Source organism: Anolis sagrei, chromosome 3 (genome assembly GCF_037176765.1).
Source record: "Anolis sagrei isolate rAnoSag1 chromosome 3, rAnoSag1.mat, whole genome shotgun sequence".
Taxonomy (NCBI): Eukaryota; Metazoa; Chordata; class Lepidosauria; order Squamata; family Dactyloidae; genus Anolis; species Anolis sagrei.
Genome location: NC_090023.1, coordinates 75,029,248 through 75,047,295, shown reverse-complemented (window position 1 = coordinate 75,047,295; position 18,048 = coordinate 75,029,248). Strand labels below are relative to the sequence as shown.

The 18,048-nt window shown below is 36.8% G+C and overlaps 1 protein-coding gene across 1 annotated transcript in view; it reads right to left on the bottom strand.

The window, feature by feature from the left end:
* The window catches only part of SLC37A1 (solute carrier family 37 member 1), a 34,573-nt gene that overhangs the window by 2,090 nt on the left and 14,435 nt on the right, over positions 1–18,048 (bottom strand). Inside the window, exons 7-18 of the mRNA XM_060770277.2 lie at positions 16,967–17,043; positions 15,958–16,124; positions 15,437–15,477; positions 11,772–11,903; positions 10,946–11,036; positions 8,142–8,204; positions 6,915–7,000; positions 6,192–6,240; positions 4,030–4,103; positions 3,343–3,421; positions 2,925–3,022; positions 1,243–1,295 (exon numbers count right to left, since the gene is read on the bottom strand). Coding sequence (XP_060626260.1) covers positions 1,243–1,295; positions 2,925–3,022; positions 3,343–3,421; positions 4,030–4,103; positions 6,192–6,240; positions 6,915–7,000; positions 8,142–8,204; positions 10,946–11,036; positions 11,772–11,903; positions 15,437–15,477; positions 15,958–16,124; positions 16,967–17,043 — 1,010 coding nt within the window. The remainder of the gene's footprint in view (positions 1–1,242; positions 1,296–2,924; positions 3,023–3,342; positions 3,422–4,029; positions 4,104–6,191; positions 6,241–6,914; positions 7,001–8,141; positions 8,205–10,945; positions 11,037–11,771; positions 11,904–15,436; positions 15,478–15,957; positions 16,125–16,966; positions 17,044–18,048) is intronic.

Below are 18,048 nucleotides of genomic sequence, written 5' to 3'. Positions count from 1 at the left end.
GGAAGGGAAAAGCAAGGATGGGGGAGAAAGATGAAGGGAGAGAGGGAAAAGGAAATGGAAGGGAAAGGGGAAAGGCATGAGGGGAGGAAAGAAAGAGAAAGCAGAAGGCAATGTCCCCACTGACACCTGGGAAACGCTGGGTATATACACTAGTTCAGTGGTTCTCAACCTGTGGGTCCCCAGATGTTTTGGCCTTCAGCTCCCAGAAATCCTAACAGGTGGTAAACTGGCTGGGATTTCTGGGAGTTGTAGGCCAAAAGATCTGGAGACCCACAGGTTGAGAACCACTGCGCTAGTTATACATAATTAGCCCCACTGAGTGTGTTTATATTTCAAAAAATAAATAGACAAATAAAATCGACTGTTAATCCAGTAGCTAAGTGAATGGTACAAGAACCTCTTATGATTACAAAAGCTTAGTTAATTACAAGGTGGTTTGCAAATTCTCCTGGAAAATGGACCATCACTATAGCAGGAAGAGGGAATTTGTGTCTGTTGTTCTTGATTACTGAGCATCTGTACACATCTTTTGGCTGAAATTGCTTAAGGGTGCAATTGCTTATTGCCAACACCCTGAACTATGTTTTAAATGCAAATGGAGCCTAGCACAGGTTTAATGCACAACCGATAATCAGAGTGGGAAACGTAAGGTCTTCCAGAGGTTGAACCACTACTCCCATGACCCCAGCAAACATAATTAAAGTTGACTGCAGTCCAAGAATAGGGTCACAAGCTGCCTAGCTCTGTCCTCCAGCTTACTCCTATTAGGAATCAATCCAGTGTGATTTGTATTAACTACAGCCTCAGGAATACATGTGGTCCAGTTCCACTTTAATTTCACATGATTATATGTTATGTTTTTGTAGATTAAAAAAATCAAGCAGTGATCCAAGGAAGATATACATGAGCAGACGTGATGGAGAGTATGGTTAGCTGAAGTAAGAGTGTTATTATACACAGCTCCTTTAAGCCAAACAAAATTGAAATGTAGTATTTAGAGAACAACACATACTGTCAAATAAGCATAAAAGTGTAATAAAAGATGAAATATATTTGTACTTGTCTAATTTATATGAAAATGCTTCATTTTTTAAAAAAATTAAAAGCCTTTCCAAACATTTTTGATGAAAAATTATTTTAAAGGCTGTTATAAATACTTGTGTTCATTTCAAACATAGAAAAGGGGGAGGAAAGAACTGTTGGCTAAAAGTTGTCTCAGTATATAGGAATTTAAGAACTTACAGAGTCTGATCCAAACTACAATCAAGTTCCTTCCGTATAAGGCGGAGTAAAAACTATAGGAATGAAAAGAAAATATGCTAATTAGATATGATGACTAACAGATATCCTTCATTTTAAATTTTAAACATGATGGAGTTTTAAAGTAAGGTACTCAAGCGTTTGCAAGCACATCAGAAACAAAGAAAAAGTGAATACAGTCCGTAGTAAAGGAATGTTTCTTGAATCTTAACAGAAATTCATGCCTATATGGAGCAGTTTAAAAGAAAGGAAGTACACAGTCATGTGGATAAACTGCATTGAGGATGTTGTGGTAGATTTCTGGTCTCCTGGTATAAAATGGGAAGGGCTTACATGGGATCCCTTTGATAGTTTGATAGTTTGAAATGCTGAAATATGAAGAAAACCCCACACTGGGTTGAATGTCAACCCAGAATGACATTTTACTGCCCAGGACAGAGCAGTAAATAATGCTCCTTTCCTACAACTCCCAAAGCACTGAAGTGATTTTGATGGCACCAAAATACAATAATACATTAAATTAACAAATGAGCTATTGTCTTTATAGACCCTTTTAAAAATCAGCTGCCTGAGGCAGCTGCCCGATTCTGGTTCACAGAAGAGGTGGCTCTGGTTGGAAGGCAACTTTCCAGTAGCTCAAACGATTCTCTCTCCTACTTTTGCTTTTGCATTAGCAAAAACAGACATTTACAGGAACGGCTTTTAGTTTGAACCTCAAAAACAATTTGAGCTTCAAGTAAAATATCATATCTCATGCTCAAGTCTTTGAAAACCGAAGACAATCCACATCTCTACAAAACAAGTCCTCTCAAGACTATCCTATTTCAATAAAACCAGTAAAAATAGAATTAAGGATGAATCTGAAAACAGAACACAGAGAACCTCTATGATTCGCTGCCTTTAGTCTTATGTCAGTAATGCCTTATGTGGCGCTGCGGTGGCCCAATGGGTTAAACCTTTGTGCTGACTGAGCTGCTGACTGCTATCATCAGCATATAAAATACACTGTTCCAACCTGAAGGTTGGCAATTCGAATCCGTGAGACGGGTGAGCTCTCATCTGTCAGCCCCAGCTTCCCATTTGGAGACATGAGAGAAGCCTTCCACAGGATGGTAACACATCTGGACGTCTCCTGGGCAACGTCTCTGCAGATGGCCAATTCTCTCATATCAGAAGCAACTTGCAGTTTCTCAAGCCACCTCTGACATGATTAAAAATGCCTTATGTAATTAGGAAACCTGTGGAAAAATATTTTTCAGATTGTTTCGAAAATCAGACTACAGAATATTAAGTGTTAAGTTTTAGTGTTTCAGTAATAATAACCATGGTACTGTTTGGAGGATAAAGACAAAAAAAATTCAGTTCTCTTTATTGAACTGCTTTTCATGTTATCACTTGTAAACACACGAAGAATTTATAGTTGCTAATAGCAAAGTATATTTGGATAGTTTCTTTTCTATCTACTTTTTAAAAAATCTATTGGTGAATATGCATTGTATAGAAACTAAACTGCAGTTGTCCCAATATGTTTCAGAATACTACATTTAGTCACGCTTTGGAACTCTGCATTTTCAAACAGCTATGGGCATCTTGTTAAAGCTGAACCCTGGATGTAAACAAATGAGCCAAATTAGAACAGAAACATAATATTATGGCAGACTTACTAATAAGGCACAGGCATCTGCTATCATCAGCATATAAAATACATTGTTCCAACCAGAGGGGGAGAGGAGACCTGCTAACAAAGGTCCTAAAGCCGCGCCTAAAAAGCAATACACACAAATTAATGGAATATTACACAAGAATTAGTATATATAATTGGCAAGAACAATGTACTGAAATCTCAACAATGAATAAGGCTTCTCTATATGACGTTACTGCTTTACCACAAAATTGTAAATATTACAGTAGTTAGGATTCTAACACGAATGAAAAGGAGGGGAGGATTATGAAAATGCAAACTACTCTTCATGCATAACAGTTGCAATTATTTGCATATTATCACATGCTATCATGGAAAGATTTCATAGATCATTCCAATTCTTGGCTTCTAACACAGGTATATTATAAAACGATGCTTACCTACAGAACCTGTTCCATCAATGATGGCTGTAACTGTGGATAGTGCTCTTGCATTTCCTTTAAGACTCTTATGTGTACCCTTTAAAAGCAAAATAATCAGTCTTTGATGTTTCAATATAAAGGGAATGGAAACATTTGAAAAGAAGTTAAAACAATATCAATAACTATGTTTAGTATACAATTTCATGACATAATGCATGCAATAGCACTTTATCAGGTAAATTATTTTGTGAAAGATTTTTCCAAAAAGTAGGCTTCTTGGAGTGAAAATTTAACACAGAGTAGCATCTAATTTGTAAACTCTAAAAAGAGGCTGAAATGCATAATGTGTAAGAAGTAGACTACACATTACTGGAGTTTTGAACTTAGACCACACTTTGATTTCCATGTAGTTATGCTACTACTATCACTCCATATATAAACTGTTTTAGAGGTTAGCTTCACAAAGGAACTGCCTTTAGGATAAAATAATAGCTTTTCCTAATCCATCTTCTTCAAAGATCGCATTGGAGTAATAGATACTGGGTACCCTTCACCTCTTTCTAGGGTGAAGAGAGATAATTGTACTTGAAGTCTTGATTGATGTGACAGCTATCTCTCTCTGTGGTTTCTATGCTTCCCTAGAACTTTGCCTTCCTCCCTTTCATGTGTCCTTATTTTTGTTAAAAGGAACAGGAAAGAACTCACCAAGTCAGCTGACACAGCTGTTGTGATCAATGCATAAGGACCATTTACAAGAGCTCCACAGATGAGTAACATAACTTCAAATGAGATGAAAAATACATATTAGTTAATCAGAATTGATGTGGATTCCAGAAATACGTAAGAGTGTGTAATATTTTTTATTCAATGTGTATGTTTATTAAAACAGAATAGCTATGAGATTATAACCAGTGTAAATATCATTTTCCAAAACACCTAATAAGGCAAAAATGGTAATCCGGTAGAATGTTCTTGGCATAAAAATGCGACATAAAGAAATGGCATCAGTCTCCTTATTTGACATATTGAATCAAGTATGCTGAATTGAAGAGACACTTAGCTTACTACAGCTCTTCTAATTAGGACTGAAGAGGTGCCAAGTTCACAACAAAGCAGTAGCAATGGCAGACATAGAAGCAAATGAGGACTGAATATGAAGGCTAAGAACGAGTATCTAATCATTGATCTTCTATGCCTCCTCTCTATAGGAAGTTTTAAATTGTTTTTTATATGAGAGTAAAAAGGGAGTCATTTTGATCTCTTTTGGAAAGGAGTTCCCGAGGCGGCATCGGGGGGGGGGGGGGGGTTGGGACCATGGAAAAGCCCCCCTCTCTTGTTCCCACCAGCCATGCTTTATACATGGGTGGGACCAAGAGTAGGGCCTCATCTGTTGATCAAAGCACCTGAGCAGGCTTGTATGTGGAGATGTGGTTAGCCCAATAACAGTCTGGGCCTAAACCGTTTAGGGCTTTATAGGTAATGACCAGCACTTTGTATTTCTCCTGGAAGCAAACTGGCAGCCAGTGGAGTTGCTGCAACATGGGAGTGGTTCTCTCCTTGTGTGGAGCCCCAGTTAGTAATCTGGCTGCAGATATCTGGACCAACTGGAGCTTCCAAACTATCTTCGAAGGCAGTCCCAAGTAGAGCATGTTGCAGTAATCCAAATGGGATGTAACTAAGGTGTGGACTACCATGGACAGACCTGGTGTTTCAAAGTATGGGTGGAGCTGGCGCACAAGCTTTAATTGTGCAAAGGCACTCCTGGCCACCACTGACACCTGGCCTCCAGGGTTAGCCATGAGTCCAGAATCACCTCCAAGCTACATACCTGTGTCTTCGGGGGGAGTGTAAGCCCATCCAGCACAGGTTGTATCCCTATACCCTGATCTGCCTCCTTACTGACCTGTCTTGTCAGTATTTAATTTCAATTTATTAGCCCTCGTCTAGTCCATTACTGATGACAGGCACCGGTTTAGGGTTGGCTTTTGGTGGAAAGGAGCAATAGAGTTGGGCGTCATCTGCATATATATGACACAAACTCCAAAACTCCAGATGACCTCACTCAGCAGTTTCACGTACATATTAAACAACATGGGAGACAAGATAGAACCCTGAGGGTCCCCACAGGCCACAGGGTGAAACAGAAGTCCCCCAACACCACCTTCTGAGTCCAGTCCTCTAGGAAGAAACAGAGCCACTGCAAAACAGTGTCTCCTAATTCCATCCCAGTGAGATGACCCAGAATGATACCATGGTCGATGGTATCAAACGCTACTGAGAGGTTCAGAATAATAGGGACACACTCCCCTGTCTAGCTCTCTTTGTAGATCATCTACCAAGGCGACCAGTGCCATCTCTGTTCCATGACCGGGTCTGAAACCAGATTGAAATGGATCCAGATAATTGGTTTCATCCAAGAAACTTAGGAGCTGAGACGCCACACCCTTTTCCAGAACCTTGGCTAGAAAGGGGAGATTTGAGACTGGCCGAAAGTTGTTCAGCTTAGTGGGATCCAACTCTTCTAATCTTTAATGAGAAAGGGTGTGCTGATATGTCTGAACACTCCATGGAAAAAATTAAACCACAAGAATATTTTGCTATTCTCTAAAAGAAAAAAGCTAAGCACTTTCTTTTAGATAGATATAGCAAGAAACATTAGGGATTTTCAACAAAAATATTTTTTCAGATAATTTGCGCTGAACACTTGTAAAATGGGAGATCTTGTCACAGGAAAGCCTACCTAAAGTGATCTCTCACCTTACAGAAATTCTAGATTTAAAAATCAGAATTGGGGATCGTCTAGGTCAGTCCCAAATCTCATTAAATTCTCAAAATTTGTATCATACTTGAGAAAATTGAGAACTCACCTATGGTGGCTTCGGGGCCCATTCTACTAATTGCAGAGAATGCATACAACTAAAGCGGGTAAAAGCAATACATGATTAGTTCAAATCATCAAGAAACTTTACATATAGAACAAGTTAAAGAACAAAGGAAAAACATGGAAAAGTATCAATGGGATTTGTTTACAATCATTCAACAATGACCAAAGATGACAGTGTGTTCCTAAATATTGTTGATACTGCAGTAAATAGAGAGGAATAAGGAAAGTCAGAGGAACCCATTGGGGAAAAGTACAGTAGAGATGCTGTGGTTCAGGGGTAGAAGATTTTTAATTAATGTTTATAAGTGGATTATGTTGAATACCACTTTAATTTTTGTATTTCAAATGGTTTTAGCTGTGTTGTTTTAATGCTTGGTGTAAGCTGCTTTTAGTTTCATATGGGAGAAAGATCGGATATAAATTACATAAATAAAATAAGATTCTGAACAGACTCTGAGCAACTGCAAGAAAAACCTATTTGAATGAGTCACAAAGATCAGGAAGTAAAATTGTTTGCTCCCAGTAAGAATACTTGCTCTGTTTGCTAGACATGAGTTAATAAATAACCAATAATTTGGATTCTGGAATCTATAGATTATCAAATCAAAGTTAAATTAAACTTTTTATAAAATCCTCTATCACTGACTGCCATTTATCTTCAGAATAATAAAAAACGCCTACAATTTTACTTTATTATTCCTCTTACTGTGGGTGCTGCAACCAAGAGCATCATGCCACAAGTTGTGGCCCTTTTTTTCAGACGATCTGATATCACACCAGCCAAAATTCCACCTGCAGAAAAAGAAGTGTTCATAGTATTGAATGGCAATCCTTATAATTTTACATTATAGATCACTCTGAAATACATTTTCTCCTGATATTGATATTTAAAAGTGCCTTAGATATACACCAGCCCCCAAACTAATGCTAGTACTATTCTTTTTTACATTCTTGCATTGAAATTGTTCTGAGGGAATTTGGTCTTTTCCAACCTTATTCTTCAAGCAATGACAGAGTGTGATTAAAAAAAAGAACCATCCTCTTACTAACCCTACAGTGACCAATCAGATGCTTCTGAAAGGACTATAAGTTTGGGGTAGAACTTGTAGACTTTTCAGAAGCATCTGATCAGTCACTATAGAAATCATAACAGATGTCTGGTTTGAAGTAGAAAAACTCTTTTAAGTTCTTAACTTTTCTAGTCTTTTCTCTTTCTTTTAGTAATTCTTCTTTCAATGCCTTCAGCTATCACTTTTGTGCTGATAACAGCTCAAAAGATTACAGGAGAAACCAATTTGGAAGCAATCTCTACCTGCCTGTCATCATTTCCCACTGGATTTCCTACTAATGCTTCTTAAGTGAACATCACAAAGTTGGTGTTCTTGCTTACGCCAACAAAGTCTTTCCCTTGTTGCTTTTTAAAACGATTATTGTTTCCTCAGTTCAGATGCTTCTATTGTCTCTAAAAACAGAATGCTAACTCCTAGTTCTATTCCTAAACCAAGTTATTAAATCTCATCAGTACTACTTTTCCAGTATCCCCTCAAAAATTGCCTTTTCTCTAAGAGCTTATAGGACCTGCTCCCAACTTACGGATTTATTTGTAGCTCTTGCTTCTAAGAGCTAAAGTATGCTGTCCATTTAAACATACACTGGGCCCACCAGATCCATGAGCTCTGGATCTGTGATTTCCACCAACTATGGATCTTTATGTCTACCAACTATGGATCCTTATAAAAGGATGGTGACATGAACAAGCTCTGGGTCATCTGTGCACATACCATTGACATTTAATACTATGGAATGGAATCAACTGCTGTTGTGAGGGATTTTTTTTTTTTTTTTTTGCATCCATGGACCTGAATCCCCACAAATCCGTAGGGCACCCTTTATGTATGGACAGTTTTAGAGTAATAAACAGATACACACTCACCAAAGATTCCTCCAACATCAAATAGTGTGGAAAGATCACCTGCTTTCTTGGCATCAAGGTGTTCTACAGTGAAAATATGGGATAAATGGTTTAGACATTTCAGCTGATATGAAAAGGCTCAGGAGAACAATTATCAGAGGAGTGGTGTGTAAATGACCCTTCCTCAACTTCATCCCTTCAAATAAGAAGGAATTAAATTACTAGATGTAAGTTATCATTTTGGAAATATAATGAGTATTGCCAATTCTGCCTGATACGTATACCTAATAATAAATTGCTGCAGGGAAAAGGATCAAATTCCATACACCATTAAGTTGATCTATAAACAGTGAAAATACCCTGCATTGGTCAATTTATTTTATGCTATCAGAGTATGTTTCTTGCTTCTCTGTTCTAACAAAATATTCCTTTATCAGATCTAATATAAGATACACATAACAGATTATATTCTATGAAATTCATGGGGTCATCATAAATTGACAGATTAGCTGAAGACAGATATACACACAAAAAACCACCAGGACTCCAGCCATAACCAACTGCAATTAAACTAAAACTTGGAGACTAACAATATAGTCTCTTAATGTATTGCTATTAGAAGACATGCTTTAGAAGGTGTATGCTAAAATAATCTGCTGTACTAAAGAGGTCTGCATCTACTATTACTGAAATTCTGTAATCAGCTATATTTAATTATGTAACCTCTCCTAGGCAGATCCTGCCAAATGTGATGGAAACATCATTCACTATGCCCTAATCAGTAATATAATGGGCCTACTTTTCCCCACACAGTTGATGCCTCATAAAGTTAGTCCTGGATGGCATGGAAACTATGTCACAATCATGACTAAATAGTTATCCATAACTAATTAACATTTATGATCTTTTAGCATAGTGGTATAAATGCTGGACTAGGACTCTGGGAGACCAAGATCCAAATCCCTGCTCAGGCAGGGGAAAGTAATGGTAAATCCCCTCTGAATAAATCTTGTCAAGGAAAGTATAGAATAGGGTTACCACAACTTGACATCATTACAGGATATAATAATAAGTTTGATAAAGTAAAAAAAAAAAGCAGGACATGTATGTAACTAGGAAGGAAAACAGATCTAAGATTTAGAGGTGTATTTTATAATTAATACAAGGCAGACATCTGTTCCAGGGTGCTTCCTGGTTACATACAAATCAAATGTGCTGCAGAAGATTTATGATTAGGATCTACTGCTATTTTTTGATAATTGCTAGGCCTGTGGGGATAATTGAAAACTGAATTGATTAAGCTCTGGTAAAGTGTAATTTTCCCAGAGTAATTTCCCTTTCCCAGTATTGCCAATAATTCTGACAGAGTGAGGAAAAACAGGAACAACATCTTGCAGAATGCAGTAATACATAATGTTCTACAAAAATAACTAAGATTTGTGGTTTCTTAAAGTGTAAAATATACATGATGCACCATACATTATTACGAATTCAAGCTTTCTGAACAAAGCAGAATGACCATAGTACATACTGTATAATCTGCTTGAATGTAGCTGGAAAATGTGTGTCTAGTACAACAGTACATCCCTAATTAACTTTAAACATTTCTAGGGTTGAGAAACAATTCAAATACTGTGTGGATGAATTCATAACTGAGCAAATATCTGTATTAGATAACAATCTCATTTCTCAAGAGATAGACACTCACTATATTGTTCTGTTCAGTAAAGTTTTAAAAATTTAACTAGAGGGCAGGAAGCAACTCTTATTTTACATCAATGATGGGGGACCCGTGACACTGACTTGTTAACCGCTTAATTCTTCTTGTGTTGGGTGAAGCTCCTGAAGATGATATTGTCAGGCATTTTACCATCAAGAGTTTCATGCAATTATGCAAGTCCTTGGGTCTTGGAATTCTGCATATCACAATTCAGGCTGATACTACTAACTAACAAACAAAAGAAAATTGTACCTCCCCATTTATTCTGTTCATTCCTCCTACTGCAATACTGCACATTATGGCACTTGATCTAATTTTACCATTATTCTATTGAGCTTCCTCATGTCTTGTTTTTGGAAATTTCTATTTGTAATGCTTCATAAGAACTACCCTGATATTGTGAAAGTTTTAATCTGCAGATTGGTTCATTAATTCATAATGCACACTTCCAATCCAAGGCCAGTACTACAACCTTACACTTCTCCATTAATTCCAACCTTGAAGGGAGGGGGGAAGAATTCCTTGCAAACACATACACATCCAGCTCTTCCTGCCCTACACTTTTGCCTGGTCAATCTAGCAGCATGCAGGTACCCTTTTCCTTCTTTGAAATGCAGTGGAGCTGCTATGGTAACAACTATATCAGATATCCTGGGACAATTATATATACCAGAGTTCTCACAGTGACATATCATATCTGTCAACAAAGAAAGAAGGAAGGAAACTGTATAATGTTGCTACTGAAAATGCCATATTAGGAGTTCTCTGGAGATAAATTGGGGCCTGATTTAGTTTTCTGATAATAGCATCTTCAGGAGCATCACCCAACATAAGAAGAACAAGAGGAACTCATAGCTTAGTGTAGATATAAACAAGATGTTCCCCCCTCCTCAGGTTTAAGGAAAATAGTAAAATTATATGAATAAAAGCATGTATCAGTCAAACCCCTGGAACTCTGACCACCACTATCCAGAATTGAAGCTACCACTGTTTCTCATAGAAACATTATACAGTATCCAGAAAAATCATAACAATGCAATACTCTCTCTTTGGTCAAGCACAGTATTTTACAAGATCATCTTTACATGGTGCTGTAAAAACTTACCTACATTTGTGATGTATAATGGAAGCCAGAAAAGAAAAGTGTAGCTGACCAATTTGGCAAATAACAGACAAAGAGAGAATTCCACAACTCCCTACAGAGAATGGAAAATAAAATCAATTTTGAAAAAAAAAACTGAAACAAAATTAAGAAATAAACACTAAGCACATTTTCTCCTCACTTGGACAATTTAGCTTAAGCAAAAATCCCAAAGTAATGTCTGTCCCTTAATCCCAATACCAGGATTCAAATTTAGTACTGTGCATTGCAACTATCCCTGGTGTACCTGCTTCCTTTGAGCTTTTATGTGTCCCTGGTGAGTTAGAAAATGGGATTACTTGTGGAATTTGATAATGGATATAGATGTGAAAATAGATCATTCAATGACAAGAGGACTGTATAAAAGTCCCATGAAATAGATGACATCCAAACCATTACTTTTTAGCACAGAGACTTTTTTCTAAGTTCTGTTCTGTAATCAGATCTATCCATTCTTTGTAGTATTGCAGGGGTAAAATGGCACGTTAAACACTTGAAACACAGGAATTATTTATGTAAATATCAGTACTAATCAATATTGTTTCAAAACATACCAGTGGGGTAGCAAGGGGAAGAAACTGCTGCACAAAACCAGTAATGGTATCTCCATATCTTTCTGATAACAAGCACTACATAGTGACCACTTCACGTGTTGTTTGCATAGCTACACATGTTGTCAATGGGAAAAAGGTACAATTCAAGGTACTATCTCTATTTTATCTGGATTTTGTAACACAATTAGAGCATAGGCCAAGTCACAATTCCAAACTGATACCTGTTTCATACTCACAGGTATTCGCAAAGCTCCAACAAAGCTTATAGCAAACTTTCCTTTTTCAAGTTCCTCAGATACTCCATTGTTATGATGTAGTAGTTTTACACAGTTTTCATTTTCAGGTAACAGACAGTGCATCTCTGGATCCTATAAAAGATTCCATCAAACTTAATAAGGAAAATAAGATGTGCACTTAAAAAAATGAAACCATGTGCTACTTGTATTGTTGAAACAGAACTAATATGAAATAATGTTTTTGACATGTCAAGCTTTGCTTGATACAATATATTTATTAACATCTCCAAGTGTTGCAGGTTCATTAACGAGAAGTTTAGCACATTCCAAAAGAGTGACTCTGTTACTAGCAACATTAATATAATTACTTCCCTTCCAAAATGCATATTCTTATAGAAATAACTATATTGGCTGGACAGTAGAATTTATTACTTGAAGTACAGTGAAGCCAAGGTAACCTCCATTAATACTATCATGGATAATTCATTAAATGTCTTCAGGTTTCGAACTGCAGTAATTACCAAACCATTCAAGTATGCAAATTTGTTTTAGCAAGGTTAACTTGTTGAACGAGTTTCTGTAGTTAAATCCATGGCATATTATTTAAACAAATCTTCAGATTCTGCAAAAATAACAACAGTCCTATTGGTATTTTCAGTAGCTGTTATACTCTGTTTGTATTAAAATGGCAACTGCATGACTTTTCATCTTTTTGATTTAATTTAAGGAGAGGGGGATGTAAAGGCCTAACTTAGCCCTGAAAGGAATTAAAACAATTTTTTTATAAATCTGATTATGTTTAATGGCATCAAGTTAAAAAGAAACATACTATCACATGAATTATTTTCAGTCAATTGCTGTTTTATTCATATGATCTAATGTTTGCCAGGAAGAAACATGTGACAGGGTAGTGAACCAAACTCATATCATGTGACACATTATTTCCCCACATTGTGTGAAAACTTGGACTCTCAAGAGTGAGCTCTATGCCAACCTACTCAGTCCATGATGGAAACACAAGTAGATTGGGAAATATTTGATGCAGAAGCATTGCTGAGCCACGTCAAAGCAAAGACTAGATCATACTTCAAACATTGCTCTCCAGATTTCCATATTGTTTATACACAAAACTCCTCATAGGCTATCACTTGTGGCTGAATATGATTGCCTTCCAAGTGTAGGGTATTAGGGTGGGTCTGTAGATGGGCGTAGAGGCCTATTCTTGTTCTGCATGTTCTTTCACAGTGAGGATATTGATTTCAAGATGAAAGGTGGCCCCAATAATGGTTGGTTTGACACGTCGTCCTCTTAACATGTTTCTCCCTTTCGCCCCACATTTGTGCCTCTTCAAATTCTACAGCACTGTTGATAACAGCTGACCTCCAATTAGAATGCTTGAGGTCTGAAGCAGTTGAATACGTCTGCAGCTGTATCCACAACTGAGCAGCCCTTTTTAGGATCTGTTCTGCTCACCCCACATGAATATGGGGCTAGAAAAGGGGCTGGAAAAGGTGCCTTAAAAGTAGTCTGACTCTCTTATCTCTGACTGGATTGCCACGTCCACAGGGGTCACCACCTTTTGGCCAGTTTTAAAACCCCCACAAAACTATATTCTGTTAACAATCAAATCTCATTAGCTCTCAAGGTTTTAAGAAGAGGATAGCCTGAAAGTTATTTTGCTTAAAAATATAAAAGCAGCATTTAAACTGGTATTTTCACCCAGAAACAAACAGTAGGAGTCCATGTATTAATAAAGTCACCACAACAATGTACTTCATAATACTTTAGACTGGTTGGAATAATAGATGTTTAATAAAGAGCTTATTGGAAAAGATCTGTTCAAGTATGCTTAGTAATGCTTACTATCTGAATAAGGAGATGCATGGGGATTGAAAGGAAGCTTGTATATGTGTGTATAAACTAATAAAGATTTTTTAGGAGGCAATATCAACTTTTTCCCAGAAGCAGACAATGATTAACCAGGAAAGTGGAAAATCAAATATGTTCCTTAGAGAAAGATATATGTATATATATACACACACACACACATACATACATACGCACGCACGCATGCACACTACAAGCAAATACTGTTTGACATCATACAAGCATGTTTTCTGTTACACAAAGGCAATCTATTTTTATTATTGCGCTCAAAAATATAACTACAAAAACATTTTCCTTTACCTGAGATGTGTTTGCTTTCTTACTGGTTAACTTTGCTTTATGAATGCTAAATCTATCTGACCTATTCTTGCAACGTTTGGAATCCTGAAAGACATTTTAGTAAGAATTGAGAGAAGACAGAAGTATGACACTATGCTGCTAGAAAAGCAGTTACTCAATTGGCTGTGCTTTCTCAGAAGTTGTGTAACTGCAATCTGTAGTGCAGCCAAACATTTTCACACTCTTGAATTGGTGTATGGAGAACTGACTGATTGTAGCACACCTATTGCACATTGCTCCATTAAGTATAACAATGCTGGCATATATTTTTAGGTTACGCTAAGAGAGATTTTGGTCTTAAGTGCTACCTATAATTAAGTCTTAAATTATTAAAGCATGGAATTTCTGAATGAAAACAGCATGGATTAGACTTTTAAAAGTTCTTATGGTTGACTTTTATCTACAATACCTACCAGAAAGCTTAGGTAATACAAAGAATGTAATAATCCCAATCTCTTGCTACAAGATGGGAGTGATTGCCACTATGATCCTTCTGAGGCTGGATCTCCACTGCCAAATAATCCCGTTTCTGAATCCAAATTATCTGCTTTGAATTGGATAATAGGAGTCTACAATGCAATGTAATCAAGTTCGAAGAAGATAATCTGGACTCAGAAACTGGATTGAATGGCTGTGTACATGGGGCCTGAAAGGCATCAAGAGTCCCTTCCTTAGGCAAAGGGTTTGAGTGGGCACCAGAATGTATCGCTCCACTCCAGGCCTATCTGTTGCTGGCTACCTACAGGGTAATCTGCAGTGTAGATGAATTGTCCAGCCCCTTGAGCGGTGCCTCATGCCAGGCCAACACTACTTAGCTGTATATGTAATGAAGTTGTGACTATTGGATGGCATTCTGTTAGTTAATTACAAAGTTTACAATTCAAATTGTAAATGCCCCTGAAATCAACTTTAAAATTCAGCTAAGCAAGCAGGAAGATGAAATGTCCAGTCTCCTCCTGCCAGAGATATGTGATGTGCTGAGAAGTTGCAAACTGTAGAATGATCTGCTGGAAGAGGTCTACAGCTAATTGAGCTGTTGGAATTAAAAAAACAAACAAAACAAATAAAAAAACAAAACAAATAAAGACCTATCTCTTTTGGCAGGCCTTCCCAGTCAGTTTTAACTAGGGACTTTTAAATCACATTCTATGTTTGTTGTGTTTAAACTTTTGCCTCAGTTATTTTAATATGTGTATGTTTTAATGTATGCCTTTATGGTTGCATTTTAACTATGTTTTAATGTGATTTTATAGATGCATTTAATGACAGTATTGTGCCCCACCTCGAGCTGAAAAGAGAACTAAAAATTTATTATTATTATTAGTAGTAGTATTACAGGACCCCAAAATCTGCATAGATACTTGGGTAGGGGGAGCTTCCATCAATACAACGAGACTTGCAAAATTCATTCAATCATGCAATTTAAAGCCTTTACTTACATTGGATGATGATGTACTTGTGCAGTTTATATCCTTAGGATCTGAAACAAAGAAGCAGACATTATTCCTGGATTGAAGTATGATTTATTTTGCCAAAATAACAACATAAAATAACTAAAAATGCTAACTGAAATTAAAAGAGAATGATTTTATTTGAAATATGGTTCCTGGATGATTTATTTTGCCAAAATACTAACACAAAATAACTAAAATGCTTATTATAATGAAAAGGGCAGATTCATATCTGACTCCAATAAAAAACCAATACTTGCACTGTGTCAACTTAATGTCACTTGTAGATTTTTTGACCTACAATCAAATGTAGAGAATGGGATAGAACATGTGTGCCCGACTTGCCCAGACACTTTTCAGTTCCACTCCACATTCTTTGTTCTGTTTCTTCAGGAAATTAGGATTGTTGTTTTACAAAAAGAAGACGGAGGTGTTGTGTGGCTATGAACAAATATTAGTCAATCGTGGCTTTTAGTACTTTATGAAGTCATTACAACACAGACACTTACGTTCAATCAGAAACAAGAAGCAGACTATCCCCATTAGAGATATGATAATGCCAGGCACCACAAAAGACAGACCCCAGCAGGTAGACACCCAGTAGCCAGCTATTAAAGATCCTAAAATGTTTCCTACGGAAGTATGGGAATTCCATAATCCCATTATCAATCCTCTCCTACAAAAAAGGAAAAAGAAAAATTATCTTTATTAATTTTATTCACAGTAAACATAAGAAGGAGAGACATTACTTTAAATGTTCAAATCTCTCAGGCATTTCTAGGCAAATATATGTAGTATTTTGTTCTAAAGTGCTATTCCATTAGTATTCAGTCCCAGCTCAACATAATTTTGCTGCCTGGTGTAAAGCACAAGATCATTCTCTCCATCTTCATGTATAGCATTGCTTCAGTGTTGATGAGACTATATTTACTGTATCCACTATTACACATGAGGACAGGGGGCTAGTTTATAGGCAACAGGACAAGTGGCCAACCCTTGCCCTCCAGCACCAAACTATCACCATTTCATTTGGCACCTGTTAGAATTAATATCAAAACATAGCATTATAGTGCCACTGCAGGTGGACAGACTCCGACAAGAAAGCCACAGCTCTGAGACTTCAAAGCCTGTTGATGAAGGGTGACTTGGAGATCTCTCGTTCATAGTGCCACTATCAGTCAAAGCTGACAATGACAATCGCATTACTACAGAGCATTTTAAAAGAAAGCTTCACAGGTCATACTCCCCATCCCAAAGTTACATGAATGGAAGCTTCTCCACTACATACAACCCTGACAGCAGGGTGTATTGAAAGCTATTTTACTCTCTTCCTTACTCTCCTAATAAGCAATGCTTAACTACATAATTGTACAGAAAAACAAAGCATTTAATAGTATATAAATATGCATATCTTAGAGTGCATTTGAAATACTTGTGAAATAGCCTAGATTATTTAATATGTGTTTGATACTCCAGCCAACCCCATCTGATGAAGACAACAGGTTATAGAAGATTTACCTTCCTTTCCCAAACCAGTTGCCAACGCAGGTTACCACACTGGGCCAGCCAGTAGTTTGTACTAATCCATTAGCAATCTGAGAAAATAAAATAAAAATGCAACAGTAATCCTGAATATTTCACCATTATATTAGATCTGATATTGGGAGAAAAGTAGAATATAAATTAAATAAAAAAACAAAAATGATTATGCAGTAAGTCAGATTTATAAAAATCAAAGTGGTTTATAACATTGGCCATAAAAATAATGTTTTTTAAGTACAGTTTTTATTAATCAAAGGATACATGATGATTATTAAGATTATTTCCGTGCTACTGTTTAGTCCTACAATACTATTGGGAACTGGTGGCTACCCTTTCTCTAATCCTGATAGGTTGTCCTTATTAAAACCGACAGTATCTGGGAGATCTTCTTGCCTATGGAAATGTGTGCTGTTATTGAGCAGATTTCTCTTTTGCTGTACCCTTATTGGAAATGTGTGATTAGTGAACAGGCATCAAGAACAGATTTCAGCCCTTAGGGCCTTGAAATCTTCTCTTAATTTTAAAACATGAGCAGTAAAAAAAATAAGGTAATTGAAACATATATCCACCAGATCTCATTAGCCTCATCTAACCACAAGTTCATATTTTCAACCAGTTCTAGACATGCATTATCTTATGCTTTTAATTCCACATGTACACTGTTTTCTAACAACCAAAGGTTTCCTTAACAGGCATATCTGTATGTGTGTATATGCCTTCAATCACCTGTCAATTTATGGCAATCTCACGAATTTTCAAAGATTGTCTTACTCAAAGAATACTCAAAGAAGGGTTGCCATTCCCTTTTATATCAAGGTTTTATTACATAATATTAAAATAACTCCTAACAGAAAAGGTCCAGGTCCAGAATCTTACAACAATAAGGAAGATGTGAGGCTGCAGGTGGTGTTGCAAGAGGAAATACTCGAGGGCAGAAGGCTTAGGTCATCGATCAAAACACATGATTAGTTTTGAAATACTATATGCACAAAAACAGCTTTGTTAATTGTTCAATGAAAGTTTTGAATTCCTAACATTAATATACAACCACCCTGAAA